Below are 21,099 nucleotides of genomic sequence, written 5' to 3' on the forward strand. Positions count from 1 at the left end.
TGGCATTTGCCTTTACCTTCTTTGCACAAGCCATTTTCCACCTTCTCTCTTGAGCATAGTCTGCTGCCATCCATTGCATCTCTTCTAGTAGGTAATCCCAATGAGACTTTGGCCTTGATGGTTCCTGCAGTTTAGGGAGCCTCCGTAATGACCATAAACCTTCTTTGCGAAGTTCTGCAACGCGCTGATGAACAAGGTTTTCCTATAAAGTTTAGATTACACACTATAAAAAAAAACGTTTTTAGGAATAAACTTTTTTACAAGTTTTACAATTCATTGATGAAAATATTAGGGGCCACATTAACAATACTGAAAGTTGTTGACAGGTACGAAGTGCAGGCACAGCAGGTGCAGGAACTTCAGGCAAATGCATGTTAATCAGACAAAGCTCTGACGCTTCTGTGAAATGTTGAAGCTTGCTGTAAGTTCCACGCCTATACATTCCTATTGGCCTGTCACTATAATGGGCTGTCTCACTGGCCAATATGAAAGTGTGACAAGAGTAAGGGGTAAGGCAAACTTCAGTAGGAACTGAAGCTTTTCCAAATTAGAGTTTTGCATCCTCTGGAAGCCTGAACTTCCTACCTCCCAGAAGCTTTCTGTATTCTTAAAGAGAATATTCACCCTAGAAAAAAAAAAACATTAAAAGTCAGCAGCTACAAATGCTGTAGCTGCTGTTTTTAATAAAAGGACACTTATCTGTCCAGGGATCCAGGGCTGTCCTCACCCGGGCTGGTTACTGGGTCCCCAGCGCTGGCATGTTTACTTTGGGAAGCTGGCTCCTTGCGACTTCATATCCGGCTTCCACTGTGTATGCGCAAGCAGCGCTGTGCTTTGTGAATGGTCCTAAATAATTTTTCACTAAAATGAAAAGTCATAGCTTTGGGATATCACTTGATAAAGCATCTTCTTCTAAGATTTATGAAGTGCAGTAATAAATGTCAGTCAATTATAATTATTAGTTACTTGATATTACTTAAAGGCATAGTTCAAAACTCCCTATGCAGGTAAGGGGCATTTGTCGATTAAAACAAACTGTGCAGATTTGATGAAAGTTAAATTATGCCCTTGCTATAGGTGTAGGCCATTTACATACTTCCTGAAGCCTGAATAAAAAACTCCCAGAGATATTATCACCTTGTCCTGTCTTGTTGCTCGGACATCGCTAAGAGACTCTGAGTTTTTACTGCTCACCTCCACCATCACAGGAGCAAGGTCTTTCTCTGATTCAACCCCCCTCACATGCACTCTCTCCCCTGATGCAGCAGCTCTGAGCTCAAAATTTGTGAACTTGCTCCTGTGAAACTGGAGATGAACAGTAGGATATAGGAGTCCCTTAGCAACAAGGCAGGACGAGATGAAGTGATCTCTAGGAGTTTTTCAGGCAAGCTTCAGGAGGTACATAAATGTCCGACACCAATAGAAAGGACATTACTCAACTTTCATCAAAGCTGCACAGCTTGTTTTTATCTACATATGCCCCTTACCTGTATAGAGAGTTTTGAACTATGACTTTAAGTTGTATCAAGTAACCAAAAATTCTGACGGACATATATTTCTGCACTCTGCATAAATCCTACAAGATATCCCAAAGCTTTGACTTTTCATATTAGTGCATTTTTCTTAACACTTAAATACAGGGAACTTTCACCCCCTTCCTGCCCAGGCCAATTTTCAGCTTTCAGTGCTGTCACACTTTGAATTTGTTTCTCTAAATCTTAAAAATGGAAACAAAATTTTAAATAAGTAATTTTTCTCCTTCACTGATGTGCGCTGATGAGGCGGCACTGATGGGGCGAGCACTGATGAGTAGGCACTAATATGCAGCACTGGTGGGCACTCATAGGTGGCACTGATAGAAGGCACTGATAGGCAGCACTTATGGGCAATGATAGACACCGATATGTGGCACTGATGGGCAGCACTGATGAGGAGGCACTGACAGGCATCACCGATGAGCACTGAAAGGCAGCACTGGTTGGCAGCACTGGTGGGCACTGGCAGGCATCACTGATAGGGCTGCACTGATAGTCATTGCATTGGTTATCTATGTGCATGTCCCCACTGAGGAAAGCCGCTTTTTGGCTCTCCTCTCCTCACACTGAGGAATGCCGACAACCGGCATTTCCTATTAACTGTGATCAATTGTGATTGGACACAGCTGAACACACAGTAAAGAGCCAACGTTATAGGCTCTTTAACGCGATCGTGATGTGGTATGTCCGAGGGACACACCGAACCATGGCTCACCATGCTGCACACCCCTGGGAGCACACATAAGCACCCCATTCTGAAGGACGTCATATGATGTCTAGTCAGAATGAGAAAGCCACCGTAGGGGAAGTGGTTACCCTTATTAAACCAAATCAAAACGCACAAATCACATAAATCACTTAAATAGGGCAACTTTCGGGGGCGTGGCTTGGCGCATTGCGGGCTAGAACGTGTCTCCTGTGAGCTCCCACATCGGCAGCTATAATCACCGCTACACCAACAGCACACTCGGCACCCATCTCGCCCCATGAGCAGACGCGGCAGCAGTACAGCTCCCCGATCCACTAAAGCACAAAAAGCGAGTAAAATCGTCAGTTTTTTCAGAAAACAGAACCACCCCAGCTTTCAAAATGTCGGCGACACAGCTCAAGCTGCCTCACAGGTACACTCCAGACACATTCCCCACAGGACTCAGAGCAGGATACTCCCTGCTCTGGAAGCCCCTCGCCCACATCTCACAGCTCCAGAGATGGCTGGGACATGGACGTGTACAAAAAAACACTGCCTACTAAAAATGGTATATATAGAATCCTATATCAACCGGCTGGAGAGATCATACAAACAAGAGCTAACTGACCTCTGCAGGGACAAAGGTCACCGCATTGAGGACATTGAACACACAGTGAAGGATTTAGTAACAAAAATCACTGAACACGAGGAGATTCTCCATAAACACACCATACAAATAAAACAACTGTTTTTGTACTGCAGACGCAGTAATATAAGGATCCATGGTCTGCCAGACACGGTGGAACCAAATGACTTAGCAGTTGCAGTCACAGCCATATTCAACCAAATCCTTGCTAAACCTGACTCCCTGATTGAAATTGATTGTGTCCACAGATCACTGGGGCCTCGCAACCCAAATCCAGCCTACCCAAGAGATGTCATTTGCAGGATCCATTTCTTTAACATCAAAGCTGATATCATGCAAGCTGCATGCTCACAAGGCTCTATTCTCTTTAATGACACTCCAGTCATGCTGCTGGCTGACCTGTCCAAGCAGACTCTGCTGATGAGGAGAGCCCTTAGGCCCCTCACAGACGCATGGCAAGCTAAAAAAAATCGAATACAGATGGGGATTTCCCTTTCAGCTTTTGGCTTCTTATAATGGCAAAACAGCAACTTTTCGCACACTTGGAGACCTGGCTAACTTCTTGTGAATGTTTGAATTGGCTCAAATCTACATTTCAGACTGGCCACTACAAATAGCGACCCCTGGCCTGACTCTTTCTACTGGATGGACAACCTTCACAAAGAGGAAACGCTCCCACTCCAAGGCATCCAAATCACCAACAGGATGAATTCCTCAAACTTCCCACCGGCCGGTGGGAAATATTTTTCATTTTCTCCTGACCCCAGGAACCCAGACTATGATTGGCGACCCATGGTTGCTTGACTCAAGTTGGATAGGGTCCTCTGGGATCTGCCTAGTGTGTTGCTGAGACAACCGTTATGTCTTATCTGCATTGTTACTAGTTTAAAACTGTTTATTTTAGCTATATGTCTTATCTAATAGATGCTTACTATTACATTATATCTGCAGGTGGCTGAGGGGGGCCCCTTGCACTAGCGGCCATCCCCCTTGAACCACTCGGGTTACCCCTGGGATGTCTCCCTTTGGCTCCTGGGGGTCTCCATCTGTTTGCCTGTTATCATATTTAGACTGTTTATCTTATCTTTAGGCCGGGGCAGGTAGCCCCCTGAATGTGTTGTCACGTTCCCCAGATTAGGATTCACAGAGTCTTCATTGACTGTTTTCAGTGCTTACTTTGATGTTGCCATTTTCTAGAGACCTCTGTTATTTCCCCCCTATGGTCGCTAGAGGGCGCTGTATCCCCACAAATATGGGCTCAATCCCCAGACTTCCAACAGTATAGCAGATTTGGCTACTCTACCTCATCAGTTTGCTCTGTTGTGATATCAAACCTGAGCGAGTGGCTACTCCACTACTGTTGGAAAAGCCTTTAATTTTCTATATCATTCCCTTCTCCTTCCTTCCTCCTGCCTCCCTCCCCTTACCCTCCTTTTCTGCCTGATGTCTTATCTATAGATTTAATGATATGCAGTGGTCGATTCTCTCTCATAGCTTGCTACTCCATACTCCTTGTCTCATGGCGTCCACCTTAGTTCTTCAGCTTTCCTCGCTTAACTGCCAAGACTTCAACATCCCAGAGAAACGCATACAGCTGCTATTAACACTTTCACAAGTCCCACACTCTCACATACTTTTGCTCCAGGAAGTTCACTTTCGATCGAACTCTATACCACCCCTCCCAAATAAGTATTTTACCACTTGGTATCATAGCACGAATCCCTCCGCCAAATCAAAGGGAGTCTCAATTGCATTCCATAGCTCCTTCACCCTGGGAGGTTCTTGAATCCTATGTTGATCCACGAGGGTGCTATTTATTCCTGGCTAACATTTATCTCCCTAACCAAGATCAATTCACCTTCCTATCCTCTGTGACAGCACATCTGGTAACATTCGGGACCCCCAATTTGATTTTAGGTGGTGACTTAAACATCCCGGTGGTACCAAGACTAGACTCCTCCACTGATAAGCCCCACATCTCACAATCTACATTAACTAAATACGCTTCATTTTCACTAACCTGTCCTTGGTGGATACCTGGAGAATACTCAAGCCTACTGGTAGGGACTATAGATTTTTCTCCTCAGCACGAGTCCTATAGCAGAATAGACTACATCCTGTTATCACAATAGCTAATATTGGGTTCAAGCTCTGGTCGGACCATGGCCCGGTACACCTTACCCTGGGCAGACTTCCAAAACCCACACACAGACGCACATGGTGACTGAATGACAACTTTTTATCTGACCTAGCGTGCAGGACAGCGTGGCAAGCACCTGCCACAACTTCTTCACCCATGGCAACGCAGACAAAACATCCCACATATCCTTGCACATTCTAACCGTAAGCTCCACAAGAACTCTGAACTTGTTTCCGAATTCCGAGATTTTTACTCCTCTTTGTACAATCTACCCCCCCCCCCCCCCTTGGAAATGGGTACACATTCCCATCCTGACGATCCTGACATGTCCGCATACATACAACATCCCTCTGCTGGCCCCGATCATGGCACGGGCCTTCGAGGAAGTAGACACACATCCCCTATCCTCTCATTTACTTCAAGCCCAAATAGTTGTCATTCCCAAACCAGGGACGGATCACGCGAGCTGTAGTAACTATAGACCCATATCGCAATTAAATGTTGATCTTAAATTGTTTTCAAAGATCATCATGAACCGTCTTGGCCCCATACTCCCCTATTTGATGCAAAGTGATCAAGTAGGCTTTGTCCCGGGCCATGAGGCCAGGGATAACACAACAAAGACCCTTCACCTGATTGCCTATGCTCAGTGTAAGTATATCCCCGCCTGTCTGCTAGCATGCAACATGGAGAAAGCATTCAATAGGGTCAGCTGGCCTCCTCACAACAGCAGATCGGATTAGGACCCAAACTATTGGCTAAAATTATGTCCCTCTACTCCAGGAGAATGGCAAACCTCCTTTACATTTACCCAGAAGTCTCCGATCTCCAGCTTCATGCAGGAGAAGAACTACAAACTTCTCTCTACATGGTATAGAGATCTAGTCTCGGTCCACAGAATGTTTCCCAACACCCCCGATACCTGTTGGTGCTGTCACAGAGGAAAAGGAACCACATCTGGTGGGAGTGTGATCGAGTCCGTCTCTTTTGAAAAGGAATATTTGAGGCATATAATGAAATGTATGATGACTTTCTCGCCCTCTCCCCTAAGGTGGCCCTGCTGTCTATCCACCGGGGGTTAATTAAAATCCCAGAAAACGAACCTCCTCAGGCTTTCTCTGTAAGCAGCTCGCCAGCTGATTGTGAAATTCTGAAAATCAGGTAATCCCCCCCTTCATAGGTGGATTGATATCTTTAAATCGTCATGCTTATGGAAGAGATGCAGGCTAGGGAGGGAGACACCTGGAACAAACACCTCAAACTGTGGTATGTTTTGGTCCACAATACAGCCTCAGATAGATTATTACGCAGACTATGCAGAGGATGAGCTGAGGGAAGTTCTAGGTGTTCAATCCCGGAGTATCACTGGCGAATGTGGTCCCCGTGAGTTTATGATCATGCTCCAGTGAACGGGTTTCCAATAATTTTGTTTCAGATACATTGAGAACGAATTATAACAGACACACTGTATGTATATTTATGCCTTCCCCCATACCACATCTTTCCCCACTTCTTCTCTCCCCCGCCCCCCCCTTTCCCTGTTTTCACGGGTATATACGTTCAACTGCGTGGACACGCGGAATGTTTATGATGCCGATTGCAACTTTTGAGCATCGTTATTTGCACTTACACAAATTAATGTTATGCACTGGTTGTTTGGTGGTATATGTTTACCACTGCCCCCCCCCCCCCTCCCTTTTCTTTATCTTGCACCCTCTATTGCTCTACTTAAAAAATGTTTAATAAAAATATATTCAACCTTAAATAGGGCAACTTTCACTTCAGGCTTCAAGGACAATATTTTAAGTCCAGATATAGCAATTTTACCTGTTCAACTGACTTGTCTTGAATTTCTGGAGATACTCCAGTAATGCTCTGCGATGAGGTTTGTACTTTGACAGTTGCTGCTAACGCAGATCCTGAGGCTTTGGGAGATGTGGAGGATACAGCTTTGTTCGCAGTTTGATTAGTTCGGTTTGTTGGCAGAGAGAAAGATGCAACCGGACTACTAGTAGAGATGGCTGCTGGGGCCACAAAAGATGAGGGCTGAGAGCTGCTGGTAAGTTTTTGCTGTGGAGATTCTGTGGTTGGCCTCATCAGGGTGACAGTCTAGTAAATAATGAAAATGTTCACTAATGAATTACAAATAACTTCACAAACCATGTCAATGAATTAGAATAGAAATGTAAACGTCTGTAGGCAGATTTAAATGGTCTCTAAGGCTACTTTCACATTCTGCGTTGTCAGGAACCAGCACAAAAATCACATGCTTTCCTGACATACACAGAAACATAATGCCCTTTAACACATGGCACCCCCACTAATGGCACCCCCACATATTTGCTAACAGGTGCAGTTAACTGAAATAGAACTGTTGGCAAAGTTCAAAACGTAATATGTTATAAGGGCTCCAATAAAAATAACATTACCCAGTCTATTAGTCATTCTACACCTAAAAAGATACCTGATGATCCTGTCAGCAGAACTGTTCCTGACGCATTTCCTTTAAAAGGATGAAAACACTCTGCCTGTGTTATGCAAAGCACTGCAGCGTTGTCATCCTTACACTATGTGGCAGCTAGAAATACAGTAAGATGTGAAGACAACAGGTAAGGTGGCAAAGCATGCTGTCACTGTTGATTGACCAGTCTTTGGCTTGTCATTCAGTGCCTAGCAATGCTTAGTCCTATCCACTGATCATGGGTAACATAATTCCAGACAGGGACTTGATTGTCCTAGGAAAATTATGTGCAAGCCCTAATGCAACCCATCCACTTTCTTTTTCAGCATCTAACAGCTGTTTCACATGAGCCAGTTTTCCAACTGCTGTTTAAATGTAATATCAAGGCAATGCTTATAATGCTATATATCAAAACAGACTTGTCAGAGCATATGGTGAAAATAGGAGCCAAAAATTAGCATTTTGATCTATTTTCAGAGATACTGCAATATGCTGAACAAATGGATAATTATGTATCATACTTAAACAAATATATGTCAGAATGATTGGAAGATAAAACAACAAACTGAGCAAACCACATCTAAGCAAGCTTGACCACCTTTAAGGCAAGTTTCACATATGTGCGCTGCAGGAAAGAAGGCAAAAATGCGCACCCCAATATACTGCAGCCACAATCCAGGTATAATTCTTTACAGCTGGCGAAACAGGTTTTCATATAAAAGTGATCCAGGCAGCTTTACAGCTCCTCCCTCAGCCCCCCCCCCCCCCCCCACTACTTACCTGAGCCTGATCTAAATCCAGCGCAAGAGAAGCAGCTCTCCCTCCTTACTGGCTGACACACAGCAGGGACCCGCTGACTCACAGCCAGTAAGTAGGGAGCAGGGCTGAGACACATGGTGTGTTTTATGGACAGTCTGAGGCGTCCTGGTAGCGAGCATGCACTAGTACCCCCAGAGCAAGCCTCTTTTTGAAGTTGAGCCAATACTGTTTCAGAGGCTCTAAAAGACTTCCCCTAAAAGACTTTCTGCTACAATTGCAGCGAAAGATGGTTCTACAAAGTAATGATTTAGGGGGGCTGAAAACAAAGACACACCACACTTTTCACATATTTATTTGTAAACAATTTTGAAAAGCAGTTATCGTTTTCCTTCCTCTACTCAATTATGTGCCACTTTGTCTTGGTCTAGCATATAAAATCCCAAAAAAATATATTTACGATTTTTTGTTGTAACATGACACCAAGTGGAAAATTTCAAGGGTATGAATACTTTTCAAGGCACTGTACAACCATCTGACTCCTGAAATCCTTTGTTGCCTAAATGGGAAAAAACCTGGCAGCCTCTTTCTCCCTGACACAGAGAGATGACGTATTCTATGTTTCTCATTGTTCCTCTACAACTAGTCAGTACCAAGAATATGGCTGTATGATTTTGACCAGGTGGTTAAAAGTGCCTTGCAGAAAATATTTCCTCAGACCTCTTGTATGTATTGGCAATGCAGATGTGGACTTTTACACATTCATTCATTTACAGAGAATATGAATGATAACATAAAAACATTTCTTTCACTCATTGTTAGTGTTTGGCTGAAGCCATATATTATCAATCACCTGTGTTTACTCTTTTTAAATCATAATTTCAAAAAACTACCCAAATGACCCTGATCAAAAGCTTACATACACTGGTGATTTTGGCCTGATAATATGCACACAGGTTGACACAAAGCGGTTAGAATGGCTATTAAAGGTAATCATCCTCGCCAGTGATCTGTTTGCTTGTAATTAGTATGTGTGTATAAAAGGTCAGTGAGTTTCTGGACTCCTGACAGACCCTTGTATCTTTCATCCAGTGCTGCACTGATGTTTCTGGATTCTGAGTCATGGGGAAAGCAAAAGAATTTTCAAAGCATCTGCAGGAAAAAGGTAGTTGAACTGTATAAAAGAAAATACCAATCAGCAGTGTTCAAACTCTAATCAAGAAGTTGAAAATGAGGGGTTTTGTTGAAACCTAACCACGGTCGTGTAGACCAACTGAAGTTTCAGCCACAACTGAAAATTGTTCAGGATGCAAAGAAAAACCCACAAATAACTTCAGGGGAAATACAGGACTCTCTAAAGACATGTGGTGTGGCTGTTTCAAGATGCACAATAAGGAGGCACTTGAAGAAAGATGGGCTGCATGGTCAAATCACCAGAAGAAAGCCATTAATACACAAATGCCACAAAGTATCCCGCTTACAATACACCAAACAGCACAGAGACAAGCCTCAAACCTTCTGGCACAAAATCATTTGGAGTGATGAGACCAAAATTGAGCTTTTTGGCCACAACCATAAGTGCTTCATTTGGAGAGGAGTCAACAAGGCCTATAAAAGGTACATCACTCCTACTGTGGAACACGGAGGTGGTTCGCTGATGTTTTTGGGGTGTGTGACCTACAAAGGCACAGGAAATTCGGTCAAAATTGATGACAAGATGAATGCAGTATGTTATCAAAAAATACTGGAGGAACATTTGCATTCATCAGTTAGGAAGTTGCGCATGGGATGTACTTGGACATTCCAACATGACAATGATCCAAAACACAAGGCCAAGTTGACCTGTCATTGGCTAAAGCAGAATAAACTGAAGGTTCTGGAGTGGCCATCTCAGTCTCCTGACCTCAATATCATTGAGCCACTCTGGGGAAATCTCAAGCGTGCAGTTCATTCAAGACAGCCCAAGAATTAACAGGAACTGGAGGCTTTTTGCCAAGAGGAATGGGCAGCTTTACCATCTGAAAAGATAAAGAGCCTCATCCACAAATACCACAAAAGACTTCCAGCTGTCATTGATGTTAAAGGGGGCAATACACGGTATTAAGAACTGGGGTATGAAAACTTTTGATCAGGATCATTTGGGTAGTTTCTGTTGTAAACACAGTTGATTAATATTAAATGGCTTCAGCCAAACACTAACCATGAGTGAAGGAAAAGTTTTTGTGTTATCATTTGTATTCTCTAAAAAATGGCCAAGAAATCATAAATTCGGCTATGTAAATTTATGAGCACAACTGTATAAAAAAAAATATATCGCTAGTGATCAATCTCCTAAACACAGCCAGAGCCTGCTCCATGGACCAATGGAAGCAGGAACTTACCCCAATTATGCCATTGTATTTCTCAAAAATAAACAATATCAAAAGATTTAGAGAGCCTCAAAGCCTCTTTGGAAGGCAGACTATATCCTCTGCTCACCTTCCTCCTCTTACCACCTTCTTCCATAACACCTTTCCCTTTTTTCCTTTCTCCCACCCCTCCTAATATTTCCCTATTCCACCTTTCCTATCTCTCAGCCATGCTCTGCCTCCCCAGTTCCAACCATTTTGCCCCATACCTCTGATATGTTTTGTTACCCTTTTAAGTCTTTTGGGGATAATTACTAGAATTACTAGAATTTTTGGACCTTTTAACCCTTGTCCACTCTCCCCATCTCTTCCTATATTTCGCCTTGTACCTTTCTCCTAATGTGGGTAAATACTGCATGCCTCCTGTTGTATATAAAATAATATATAATGTAACTGGGACTGGACTGTGGTCCTTCTTTACCGCCATCTGGATGTTCTGACTTCTGACATGTTACAATAGTTGTTTAAGATGAGTTTATTTTGTCTATTGATATCTGTAATATACGCCTTATGTTAGAGATGCTGAGTATGTTGTGACCACACCTATGTCCTTGTGTAAAACAATGTAAAATATAGAATTAAAACAAAAATGAGGGGTCACAAATTAACATGAACACAAGCAGCAATACAACCCTGCAAGATATTCTATGTTTTCCCCAAATTACTTACAAGAAGTGGTTTAATTACCATCTGTGAACACATACAATCTGATGAGAATCTCCCTCAAAGGGACACAAACAGCCAAAAAATCTGACCGAGATTCTAACCCTTCACAACTCTTTTCAAAACTAGTCAACAAAGTTTTGGTTGGAGTTACTTTTGGGATAAACAAAATTTAAAGGCACTGCAGATTTTTCTGTACCTGCTGTTGAGCTGTGCCTTGTGGTTGAGTTGTAGCCATAATTGGCATCTGTGCATGAAATGCTGTCTGGAGAGTCTGTGAGATCTGGGCTGGCAGCTGATTCTGTGGCGATGACTGAATAGGGACACCTGCTGCTTGCGCTTTGACCTGCACTTGGATCTGTGGCTGAATTTGACCTTCTGTGAGTTGCTGCTGTTGCTGGGCCAAATGCAGGGCAGTGGGAAGAGAAGAAATGGGAATATTGGAGGCCTGCACTCTGCCAGGCAACTGGGGAGGGGGAGTATGAAGACTGGCAGCATTTTGCACTGGAGGTCCCTTGGAGGGATCATATTGCTGTTGGCTTTGCTTCTGTCCTGTCAGTTGTACAGTCTGAGGAGTAGGAGGCATTCCCCCTGAAAAATAACAGACATAAAAGTTTTCAGGTATCGCAACAAAATATTTAATTCATCAGTATGAGTTCCCATTGCTGCATGTGTACCAGCACATCATAAATGGCTCAATGCAAACCTAATTAAGTTATATATTGCTCTTTACCTGTATACTTATTCAAACGCTAGTGACAATACCTTGTGCAGTGGGCATAAGTTGTTGTAGGGGTACCCCAGATGCCACTCCCGGATGCTGGAAAACCATGCCATGTCGTGGCATATCAAGGCGTGGTCTCTTGCTTGGGTCTGTTGAGATTAAAAAAAACTTTTCTTAAAATAATCAGAAATTATTTAATTTTGTCAGTTTACATGGCAACTCAGAGACTTGTCTGTGAGTTTCAAGGATGCCTTTTCTTTGTTAGAGTCACCACTATATTTATGTGATTATGAGCTCCTTAGAGATTAGAACTGTTGACAGGTGTAAAAAAAATACTGGGCCTTATCTTGGGCAGATTAAGAGTAAAGTGGAAACTACAGAAAACAGACAGTGACATAAAAATTTTCTTCTCCATAGCAATCCCTCTCTTTAAATGCACCTGCATGTAGACTATGGACATTAAATGACTTATATAAAAAGTAGTAGAAGATATTTAAAACAATCCATCACTGACCTCTGTAGCTACAGGCACTGTGCAGATATTCATCTTCAAGGTTCAAAGCAGAGGCACAAAAACTGCAGCTCATTTCCCCTAGGCATTTAAAAAACCAAAAAAAAAAAAAAACACCTCTGTATCTGTATGCATTAAGCACGCAGAGTTCATGGGCATTATTGGGTGGAGGCCCAGTTAACCAGTTAAACTCCCTCACAGACAACTGTTATTGCTCTCGGGAAAAGTATGATCTAAGGCAGGGTTTCTCCAGATTGCCCAATAAGCAATCGCTGCCTCTGAGATAAGTAACCACTGACACCAACGATCTTTTTAACTATCTGTAGGGGGGGGGGGATCTTCCCAATGACCACATTGTAAAGAGCATTCTTCCCACTGACATCACTGGTGTATGCATTCTAAAGGAACGGGCACCTGTGCCGTTTCTTCAGAGCCCTGTGCTGTGAATGGGAGCTCCCACGTACATGCAGAGTGACGTCATCATGAACCCGGAAGCAAGGCTAGTGAAGATGAGAGCGCCTGCAGCGCTGACATCTTCGTGCTGGAAGAGCTTTGTCTTATGGTAAGTTTAACATAATGTGCTAGTATGTAATGCATTCTAGCACATTATGACATTACCTTGCAGGTACAAAAAAAAACTGCTTTAAAAGGATTGAGAAAGGCTCATTTAAGCGATTTGTTTCCCCAGCTACTTGCATTACCACCAAGACTTTTTCTTTCCCACGTCATGTTTTCTAGCAGTGTCAAATACGGCCTTCCCTTTCCCATTGCATTGTTGTCAAGCATTCGATCTTTTTCCTACTTTATTTTGCAATACAAAGTGTCTGGTATGTAGAGACTATGTCCACCCATCCATTTACTTATGTAATTACAGCAGTGCTGCCCTTCCTGACAGAAGATTTTACCCCTTCCTGACCAGAGCACTTTTTGCGATTCGGCCCGGCGTCGCTTTAACTGACAACTGCGCGGTCGTGCGACGTGGCTCCCAAACAAAATTTACGTCCTTGTTTTCACACAAATAGATCTTTCTTTTGGTGGTATTTGATCACCCCTGTGGTTTTTATTTTTTGCGCAACAAACAAAAAAAAGAGCGTAAATTTTGAAAAAAAAAACATTATTTTTTACATTTTGCTATAATAAATATCCCCCAAAAATATATAAAAAAAATTATTTTCCAACAGTTTAGGCCGATACGTAATCTTCTACATATGTCTGGTAAAAACAAAATTGCAATAAGCGTTTATTGATTGGTTTGTGCAAAAGTTATAGCGTTTACAAAATAGGGGACAGTTTTACGGCATTTTTATTCATAATTTCTTTTTTACTAGTAATTTTTATCGTGACTGCGACATTATGGTGGACACAGCAGACATTTTTGGGACCATTGTCATTTATACAGTAATCAGTGCTATACAAATGCACTGATTCCTGTGTAAACGACACTGGCAGTGAAGGGGTTAACCACTAGGGGGCAAGGTAAGGGTTAAGTGTGTCCTGGGGCGTGTTTCTAACTGTGGGGGGGCGTGGCTCCGTGTGACACATCACTGATCTCTGCTCCTGATCACAGGGAACAGAGATCAGTGACAGTGTCTCTAGGCAGAACGGGGAGATGCTTATTTACATTAGCATCTCCCCGTTCTTCCTCCCCGCAAGACGATCGCAGGTATCCCTGCAGCGATGGAGTCCGCGGGACCCGCGACCTGACTCACAGAGCTCCCGGCAGCGCGCACGCGATGGCAGGGTGGCAAATTTAAAGGGACGTACAGGTACGCCCATTTGCCCAGCCTTGCCATTCTGCCGACGTACATCGGCGTGCGCCGGTCGGGCACCGGTTAACTCATAAATGCACTGAATTGATGGACACTGCTGCTATGGAGGGACAAAAAGAAGTCTGAGTTCAAGTAAGACTATATACTGTATATATATATAAGTATATATGAGTACACCCCTCACCTTTTTGTAACTATTTTATTCTATTTTTTTATGTGACAACACTGAAGAAATGACACTTTGCTACAATGTAAAGTAGTGAGTGTACAGCTTGTATAACAGTGTAAATTTGCTGTCCCCTCAAAATAACTCAACACACAGCCATTAATGTCTAAACCGCTGGTAACAAAAGTGAGTACACCCCTAAGTGAAAATTTCCAAATTGGGCTCAATTAGCCATTTTCCCTCTTCAGTGTGATGTGACTCGTTAGTGTTTCAAGTTTTCAGGTGTTAATGGGGAGCAAGTGTGTTAAATTTGGTGTTATCGCTCTCACTCTCTCATACTGGTCACTGAAAGTTTAACATGGCACCTAATGGCAAAGAACTCCCTAAGGATCTGAAAAAAGAATTGTTGCTCTACATAAAGATTGCCTAGGCTATAAGAAGATTGCTAAGACCCTGAAACTGAGCTGTAGCACAGTGACTAAGACTATACAGTGGTATAACAGCACAGGTTCCGCTCAGAACAGGCCTTGCCATGGTCGACCAAAGAATTTGAGTGCACATGCCCAGCATCATATCCATAGGTTGTCTTTGGGAAATAGACATATGAGTGCTGCCTGCTTTTCTGCAGAGGTTTAAGGGGTAGGGGGTCAGCCTGTCAGTGCTCAGACCACACACTGCATCAAATTGGTCTGCATGGCTGTCATCCCAGAAGGAAGCCTCTTCTAAAGATGATGCACAAGAAAGCCCACAAATAGTTTGAAGACAAGCAGACTAAGGACATGGATTACTGGAACCATGTCCTGTGGTGTGATGAGACCAAGATAAACTTATTTGGTTCAGATGGTGTCAACTGTGTGTGGCGGCAACCAGGTGAGGAGTACAAAGAGAAGTGTGTCTTGCTTACAATCAAGCAGGGTGGTAGCAGTGTCATGGTCTGCGGCTGCATGAGTGCTGCCGACACTGGAGAGCTACAGTTCATTGAGAGAGCCATGAATGTAACATGTACTGTGACCTACCGAAGCAAAGCATGATCCCCTCCCTTCGGATACTGGGCCTCAGGGCAGTATTCCAACATGATAACGACCCCAAATACACCTCCAAGACTACCACTGCCTTGCTAAGGAAGCTGAGGGTAAAGGTAATGGACTGGCCAAGCATGTCTCCAGAGCTAAACCCTATTGAGCATCTGTGGGGCATCCTCAAACGGAAGGTGGAGGAGCGCAAGGTCTTTAACATCCACCAGCATTGTGATGTCATCATGGAGGAGTGGAAGAGGACTCCAGTGGCAACCTGTGAAGCTCTGGTGAACTCCATGCCCAAGAGGGTTAAGGCAGTGCTGGAAAATAATGGTGGCCGCACAAAATATTGACATTTTGGACCCAATTTGAACATTTTCCCTTAGGGGTGTACTCACTTTTGTTGCCAGCAGTTTAGACAATAATGGCTGTGTGATGAGTTATTTTGAGGGGACAGCAAATTTCCACTGTTATACAAGCTGTACACTCGCTACTTTAGATTGTAGCAAAGTGTTATTTCTTCAGTGTTGTCACATGAAAAGATATAATAAAATATTTACAAAAATGTGAGGGGTGTACTCACTTTTATATATATATATATCCTATATTATTTTAGTTGGAGTTTAGCTTTATGAATATAAATACATTAACCCAACCCATACAGGGTATACCAGCAAATAATTACCTTTCCTGCTGCCCTAGCTCTAATCGCTAGAATAACTTTAATCACTTTAGCGGTAAAGCGCCGCTAGTTTTAGCTGCAATTTACGGCTGTTATAGCAGCGCTTTTCGCTCGCTAGTGGAGCGCGTTTAACCCCCCCCCCGAGGAAAGGCTTAATAGTGCCCGTGTTGCGGTGCTTCGACAACACTGCCCGTTCATTTCAAGAGGCAGTGGAGGAGCGGTGCATATACTGCTCCCACACCGCCCCAAAGATGCTGCTTGCAGGACCTTTTTTCCCCATCCTGTAAGCGCACTGCCCCAGTGTGAAAGCACTCTGGCTTTCGCACTGGGGTGGCTTTAGAGGTGCTTTTCAGGCACTTTACAGTCGCTATTTTTAGCACTAATTTAACAATGCCCACAATAGTATATATTTTAGGCGATGGCAGATTTACTGGGAGATACAAGTGAAATCTACAAATGCAACCAGTCATTCTGTTTATTTACAAGATAGTCCAGTCAGGATCTTATGAGATCTGCTAAGGCACTTGTCCAATTACAATACAGCATAGATTACCTTATAATATGAGACCTACTTTGGTAAAGGTGATCTACAAAAGTTTTGTGGACAGGATACATCAGTGCATAAAAAAAACATTGAAAATATCCTACATGACTTTGATGGTTTATACACTAGGTTAACAAGTTATAATAATTTGAATTATCTAAAGTTTTTCAGTTGTTTAAATAGAATTATTGACTAATGAGAATTATTAACTCTGCATTTTGCATTAGACATACCTGCTTGTGTGAGGGCTTGTTGTCTTTTAAAAGCTTCAATATCGATTGCATTTGCTGCTCCAACAGCTCCACTCCCTGTTAGAGATTGCTATTTGCAATAAAACAAAAAACAGAAAAGAAATTAAAATAGCATACTAGCTATAGAAATACATAATTCAAAATAAAAAATGTCAGAGTCCAAAGTCTGTAAGTGTGCTCTCTGTGAGACATTCATCACTGCGTGAACAATACAGGCCTGTGCAGTTACACACTTCACACCAGACTTAGTATAACACACGATAATGCATCTGCACTTCAGATGCGTATTTAGATGCATTTTAGATGTGCTTAGAAGATCACCACAGTACTGACTTGAATGGAAAAAGTTGACCCAAAAGAACAAACATAACTCATTTTGGGTTCATCAAAACAGGCGGTTAAAAGGGAGCCATAGAATGCGTATACAGAGCAGAAGAAAAAAAAACTCATCATAATTTTGGGGAGTCCCTATAAAAAGCTCCACCTTGCAGTATAATTAAGTGATATTCTACGGACATTAAAAAAACAAAAGGAATGCGTTTACCTGCTTTCAGGAATTAAGGAGATATTGGAATTTCCAGGCTTCAAATTAACTCTACTTCTACATCCCATTGAGACTTTCTATATCCTACTGAAACTTAAAATACTAAACCCAGTAGTAAAAATCCTTTGAATAAAGCAAAGGATTCTTGAGGGCTGTACAAGTGAACTGCCTGACCATAGTACAAAATAAATTATGAAACATAGTCAATTCTACCATGGAGTTCCACCCAATTTGTACATATCCAATCAATGTCATGCCCAACCTAAATGCTTTTACAAATAGCATTTTTTTTTTCTAATTAGTAAATACGTTTTTGCCTTTATTTTGTGCAGCATTTCTAACTTCGACCACCTAGGCGATTACGTCACTAGGCGATTCGCATTGACTCCTGGGATATCGGCGTCATCTATCCCAGGAGTCCATGTGAATCACTTAGTGATGAAATCTTGTGTTATTTGTCCTGCTTTCCCTGACTCCCATTACCTTTCGGCCTGTCCTCTGATTGACATGATGCTATAGCAACAGGGTGGGAACTTCCAACGACGCCACCATGCTATAGCAGCCTGTCAGGAAGAGAAAGCACCACAAAGTGACATTACTGCGCAAGCGTAAGTTCAGGAGGTGCATGCTGGGTAGCCAGCTTCACTGAATCCCGGAGATTAGGAGAAGAGGGCTTCAGATGCCCACAGTAGAGATGGAACCTGCCTGCTGCTGAGATATGGTTAGTTTTCCACTATTTAAACATAAATTAAAAGAAACAAATGACATTATGTAAATGTCACAGTATAAGTGTATGCAATTACAACAGAGTGTTTAAAAAAAGATGAGTTGTGGGACTGGAACTCAGTTTTAATAAGGCAAGTAGGCTTAAGCCATGTACACACAATCAAACAATCTGGTGGAAAAGTCTGGTGGACAATCCACCCGTGTGTGGGCTCCGGCGGACTTTTTTTACCCAAAAGTCCAGTGGACTAAGAAAGTAGTTTTGCACATAAATATGTCCGCCGGTCTCGCATTTCGGCGGACAATACGGCCGTGTGTGTGCTAGTCCGGCGGACAATATGGCCGTGTATGTGCTAGTCCGCTGTACTTTTGAAATGAACTGACTTTTCCCGCCTGAAGAAAAGTGCGCTCATTATGAGCATTGCTCCAGTTTGCCGGACCGAAGACCGAAGGAGGCGTCACTGGCCCCGTCACCTGGTATGGACTTAAAGGGGAATCCCTATGCTGAAAAAACGGCGTGGGGGTCCCCCTCTAGGTCCATATCAGACCCTTATCCGAGCATGCTACCAGGCCGGCCAGGAAAGGGGGTGGGGAGGAACGAGCGCCCCCCCCCCCCTGAGCCGTACCAGGCCGCGTGCCCTCAACATGGGGGGCACCTTGTCCCCATGTTGATAAGGACAAGGGCCTCTTCCCGACAACCAACGGCCAGGGTTCTGCGGGCGGGGGGCTTATCGGAATCCGTGAGCCCCCTTTAATAAGGGGGCCCCCGGATCCCGGCCCCCCCACCCTATGTGAATGAGTATGGGGTACAATGTACCCCTACCCATTCACCTGTGAAAAAAATGTAAAAAAAACACAACACACAAGGGTTAAAATAGTTTATTGCACAGCTCCGGGGGTCTTCTTCCGTCTTCGGGGGTCTGCTCGCCGGTGGCGAAGAAGAAAGCTGGGCTCCTCCGCTAGTAAAAGAGCTAGCAGAAGATAGCGGAGGAGCCCAGCTTTCTTCTTCGCCACCGCCCTCTTCTTCCGACTTCCGGGGTCTTGCCCCCCTCTTCGGGTTCCTCTTGCCGGGCCACCGCGCCTTCTTCTAGCTCTTTTACAAGCGGTGGTGGGACTGTGACATCATAATGGGCGGGGACATCATCTGGCGATGTCCCTATATAAGTCGCCGCACGGCGCGTGCCTGTCATTGTGGCCAGAGACAGCGACGAGGCAACAGCTCAAGAAGAGAAGAACAGAAGAACAGAAGGCCAGAAGACAGCGGTGACAGAAGACCGGGCCACCGCTTGTAAAAGAGCTAGAAGAAGGAGCGGTGGCCCAGCAACAAGAACTGAAGAGGGGGACAAGACCCCCGAAGAGGGGGACAAGACCCCCGAAGTCAGAAGAAGAGGGCGGCGGCGAAGAAGAAAGCCGGGCTCCTCCGCTAGTGAAAGAGCTAGCAAAAGAGCAGAAGATAGTGGAGGAGTCCGGCGAGAAGACCCCGGAAGACAGAAGAAGACCCCCGGAGCTGTGCAATAAACTATTTTAACCCTTGTGTGTTGTGTTTTTTTTACATTTTTTTCACAGGTGAATGGGTAGGGGTACATTGTACCCCATACTCATTCACATAGGGTGGGGGGCTGGGATCCGGGGGCCCCCTTATTAAAGGGGATCACGGATTCCGATAAGCCCCTTGCCCGCAGACCCCGACAACCAAAGGCCAGGGTTGTCGGGAAGAGGCCCTTGTCCTCATCAACATGGGGACAAGGTGCTTTGGGGTGGGGGGCTGCGCGGCCCCCCTTCCCCAAAGCACCCACCCATGTTGAGGGCACGCAGCCTGGAACGGCCCAGGAGGGGGGGGACTCGCTTGTCCCCACCCCTTTTCCTGGCCGGCCAGGTAGCGTGCTCGAATAAGGGTCTGATATGGACCTAGAGGGGGACCCCCACGCCGTTTTTTCAGCGTAGGGATTCCCCTTTAAGTCCATACCAGGTACGTCTCCTTCGCTGGTCCCGGCTACCTGGAGCCGCGCTCAAAATGAACGGACTTTCCTCCGTGTGTGTGGGCAAGCCTGTTCATTTCAAAAGTACGGCGGATAGTCCGGCTGTACGGCCATGTGTGGGCAGGTAGCTCGTTTGGAAAGTCCGGCGGTTTGTCCACCAGACTAAGTCCACCGGATAGTCTGATACGTGTGTACACGGCATTACAGAGTAACCAAATGTATAGGATTAACAGTTCCATTATTATTGTATCTTACAATAAACCTTAGTTCTCTATATAAAAAAAATACAACCCCAATTCAAAAAAATATGGGGTGCTGTGTAAAATCTACAAAAAAAACTGGATGCAATAATTTGGAAAGCTCATAAACCCATATTTTATGCACAATATAAAACATCAAATGTTTAAACTGAGAACATGTACCATTTTAGGGGAAAAAATAGGGTGATTTTGAAATTGATGGTAGCAACACAACTCAAAAAAGTTTGGGCAGGGCAACAACAAGCTGTCAACGTAAGTGGTATTAACAAGGAAGATCATTCGACAACTAATAAGGTTAATTGGCAACAGGTCAGTAACATGATAGGGTATAAAAAGGAATCTTATGCCCCGTACACACGAGAGGACTTATGTCCGACAGACTTCCAAAGGAGTTCCGCCGGAGTTCCGCCGGAGTTCCGACGGAGTTCTGACAGACTTTTCGGCCGAACGGACTTGGCCACACACGATCACACTAAACTCAGACGGATTCGAACGTGATGACGTACGACCCGACTCGAATAAAGAAGTTCATAGCTAGTAGCCAATAGCTGCCCTAGCGTCGGTTTTAGTCCGTCGGAGTAGCATACACACGAGCGGAGTTTTCGAAGGGGACCGGGTCCGGCGGAGTTCCTT

General features: G+C 44.0%; 1 protein-coding gene across 11 annotated transcripts in view; it reads right to left on the bottom strand.

The window, feature by feature from the left end:
- Nucleotides 1-21,099, bottom strand: part of LOC143940418 (E1A-binding protein p400-like) — a 303,118-nt gene that overhangs the window by 213,515 nt on the left and 68,504 nt on the right. For all 11 annotated transcript variants that reach the window (XM_077461750.1, XM_077461754.1, XM_077461752.1 and 8 more), the window contains 5 exons: nucleotides 16,943-17,030; nucleotides 12,063-12,170; nucleotides 11,497-11,888; nucleotides 6,837-7,118; nucleotides 17-202 (listed from right to left, as the gene is read on the bottom strand). In XM_077461750.1, coding sequence (XP_077317876.1) covers nucleotides 17-202; nucleotides 6,837-7,118; nucleotides 11,497-11,888; nucleotides 12,063-12,170; nucleotides 16,943-17,030 — 1,056 coding nt within the window. The remainder of the gene's footprint in view (nucleotides 1-16; nucleotides 203-6,836; nucleotides 7,119-11,496; nucleotides 11,889-12,062; nucleotides 12,171-16,942; nucleotides 17,031-21,099) is intronic.

This window comes from Lithobates pipiens, unplaced genomic scaffold (assembly GCF_037356315.1).
Source record: "Lithobates pipiens isolate NorthernLeopardFrog02 unplaced genomic scaffold, aLitPip1_a1.2 Scaffold_3, whole genome shotgun sequence".
NCBI lineage: Eukaryota > Metazoa > Chordata > Amphibia > Anura > Ranidae > Lithobates > Lithobates pipiens.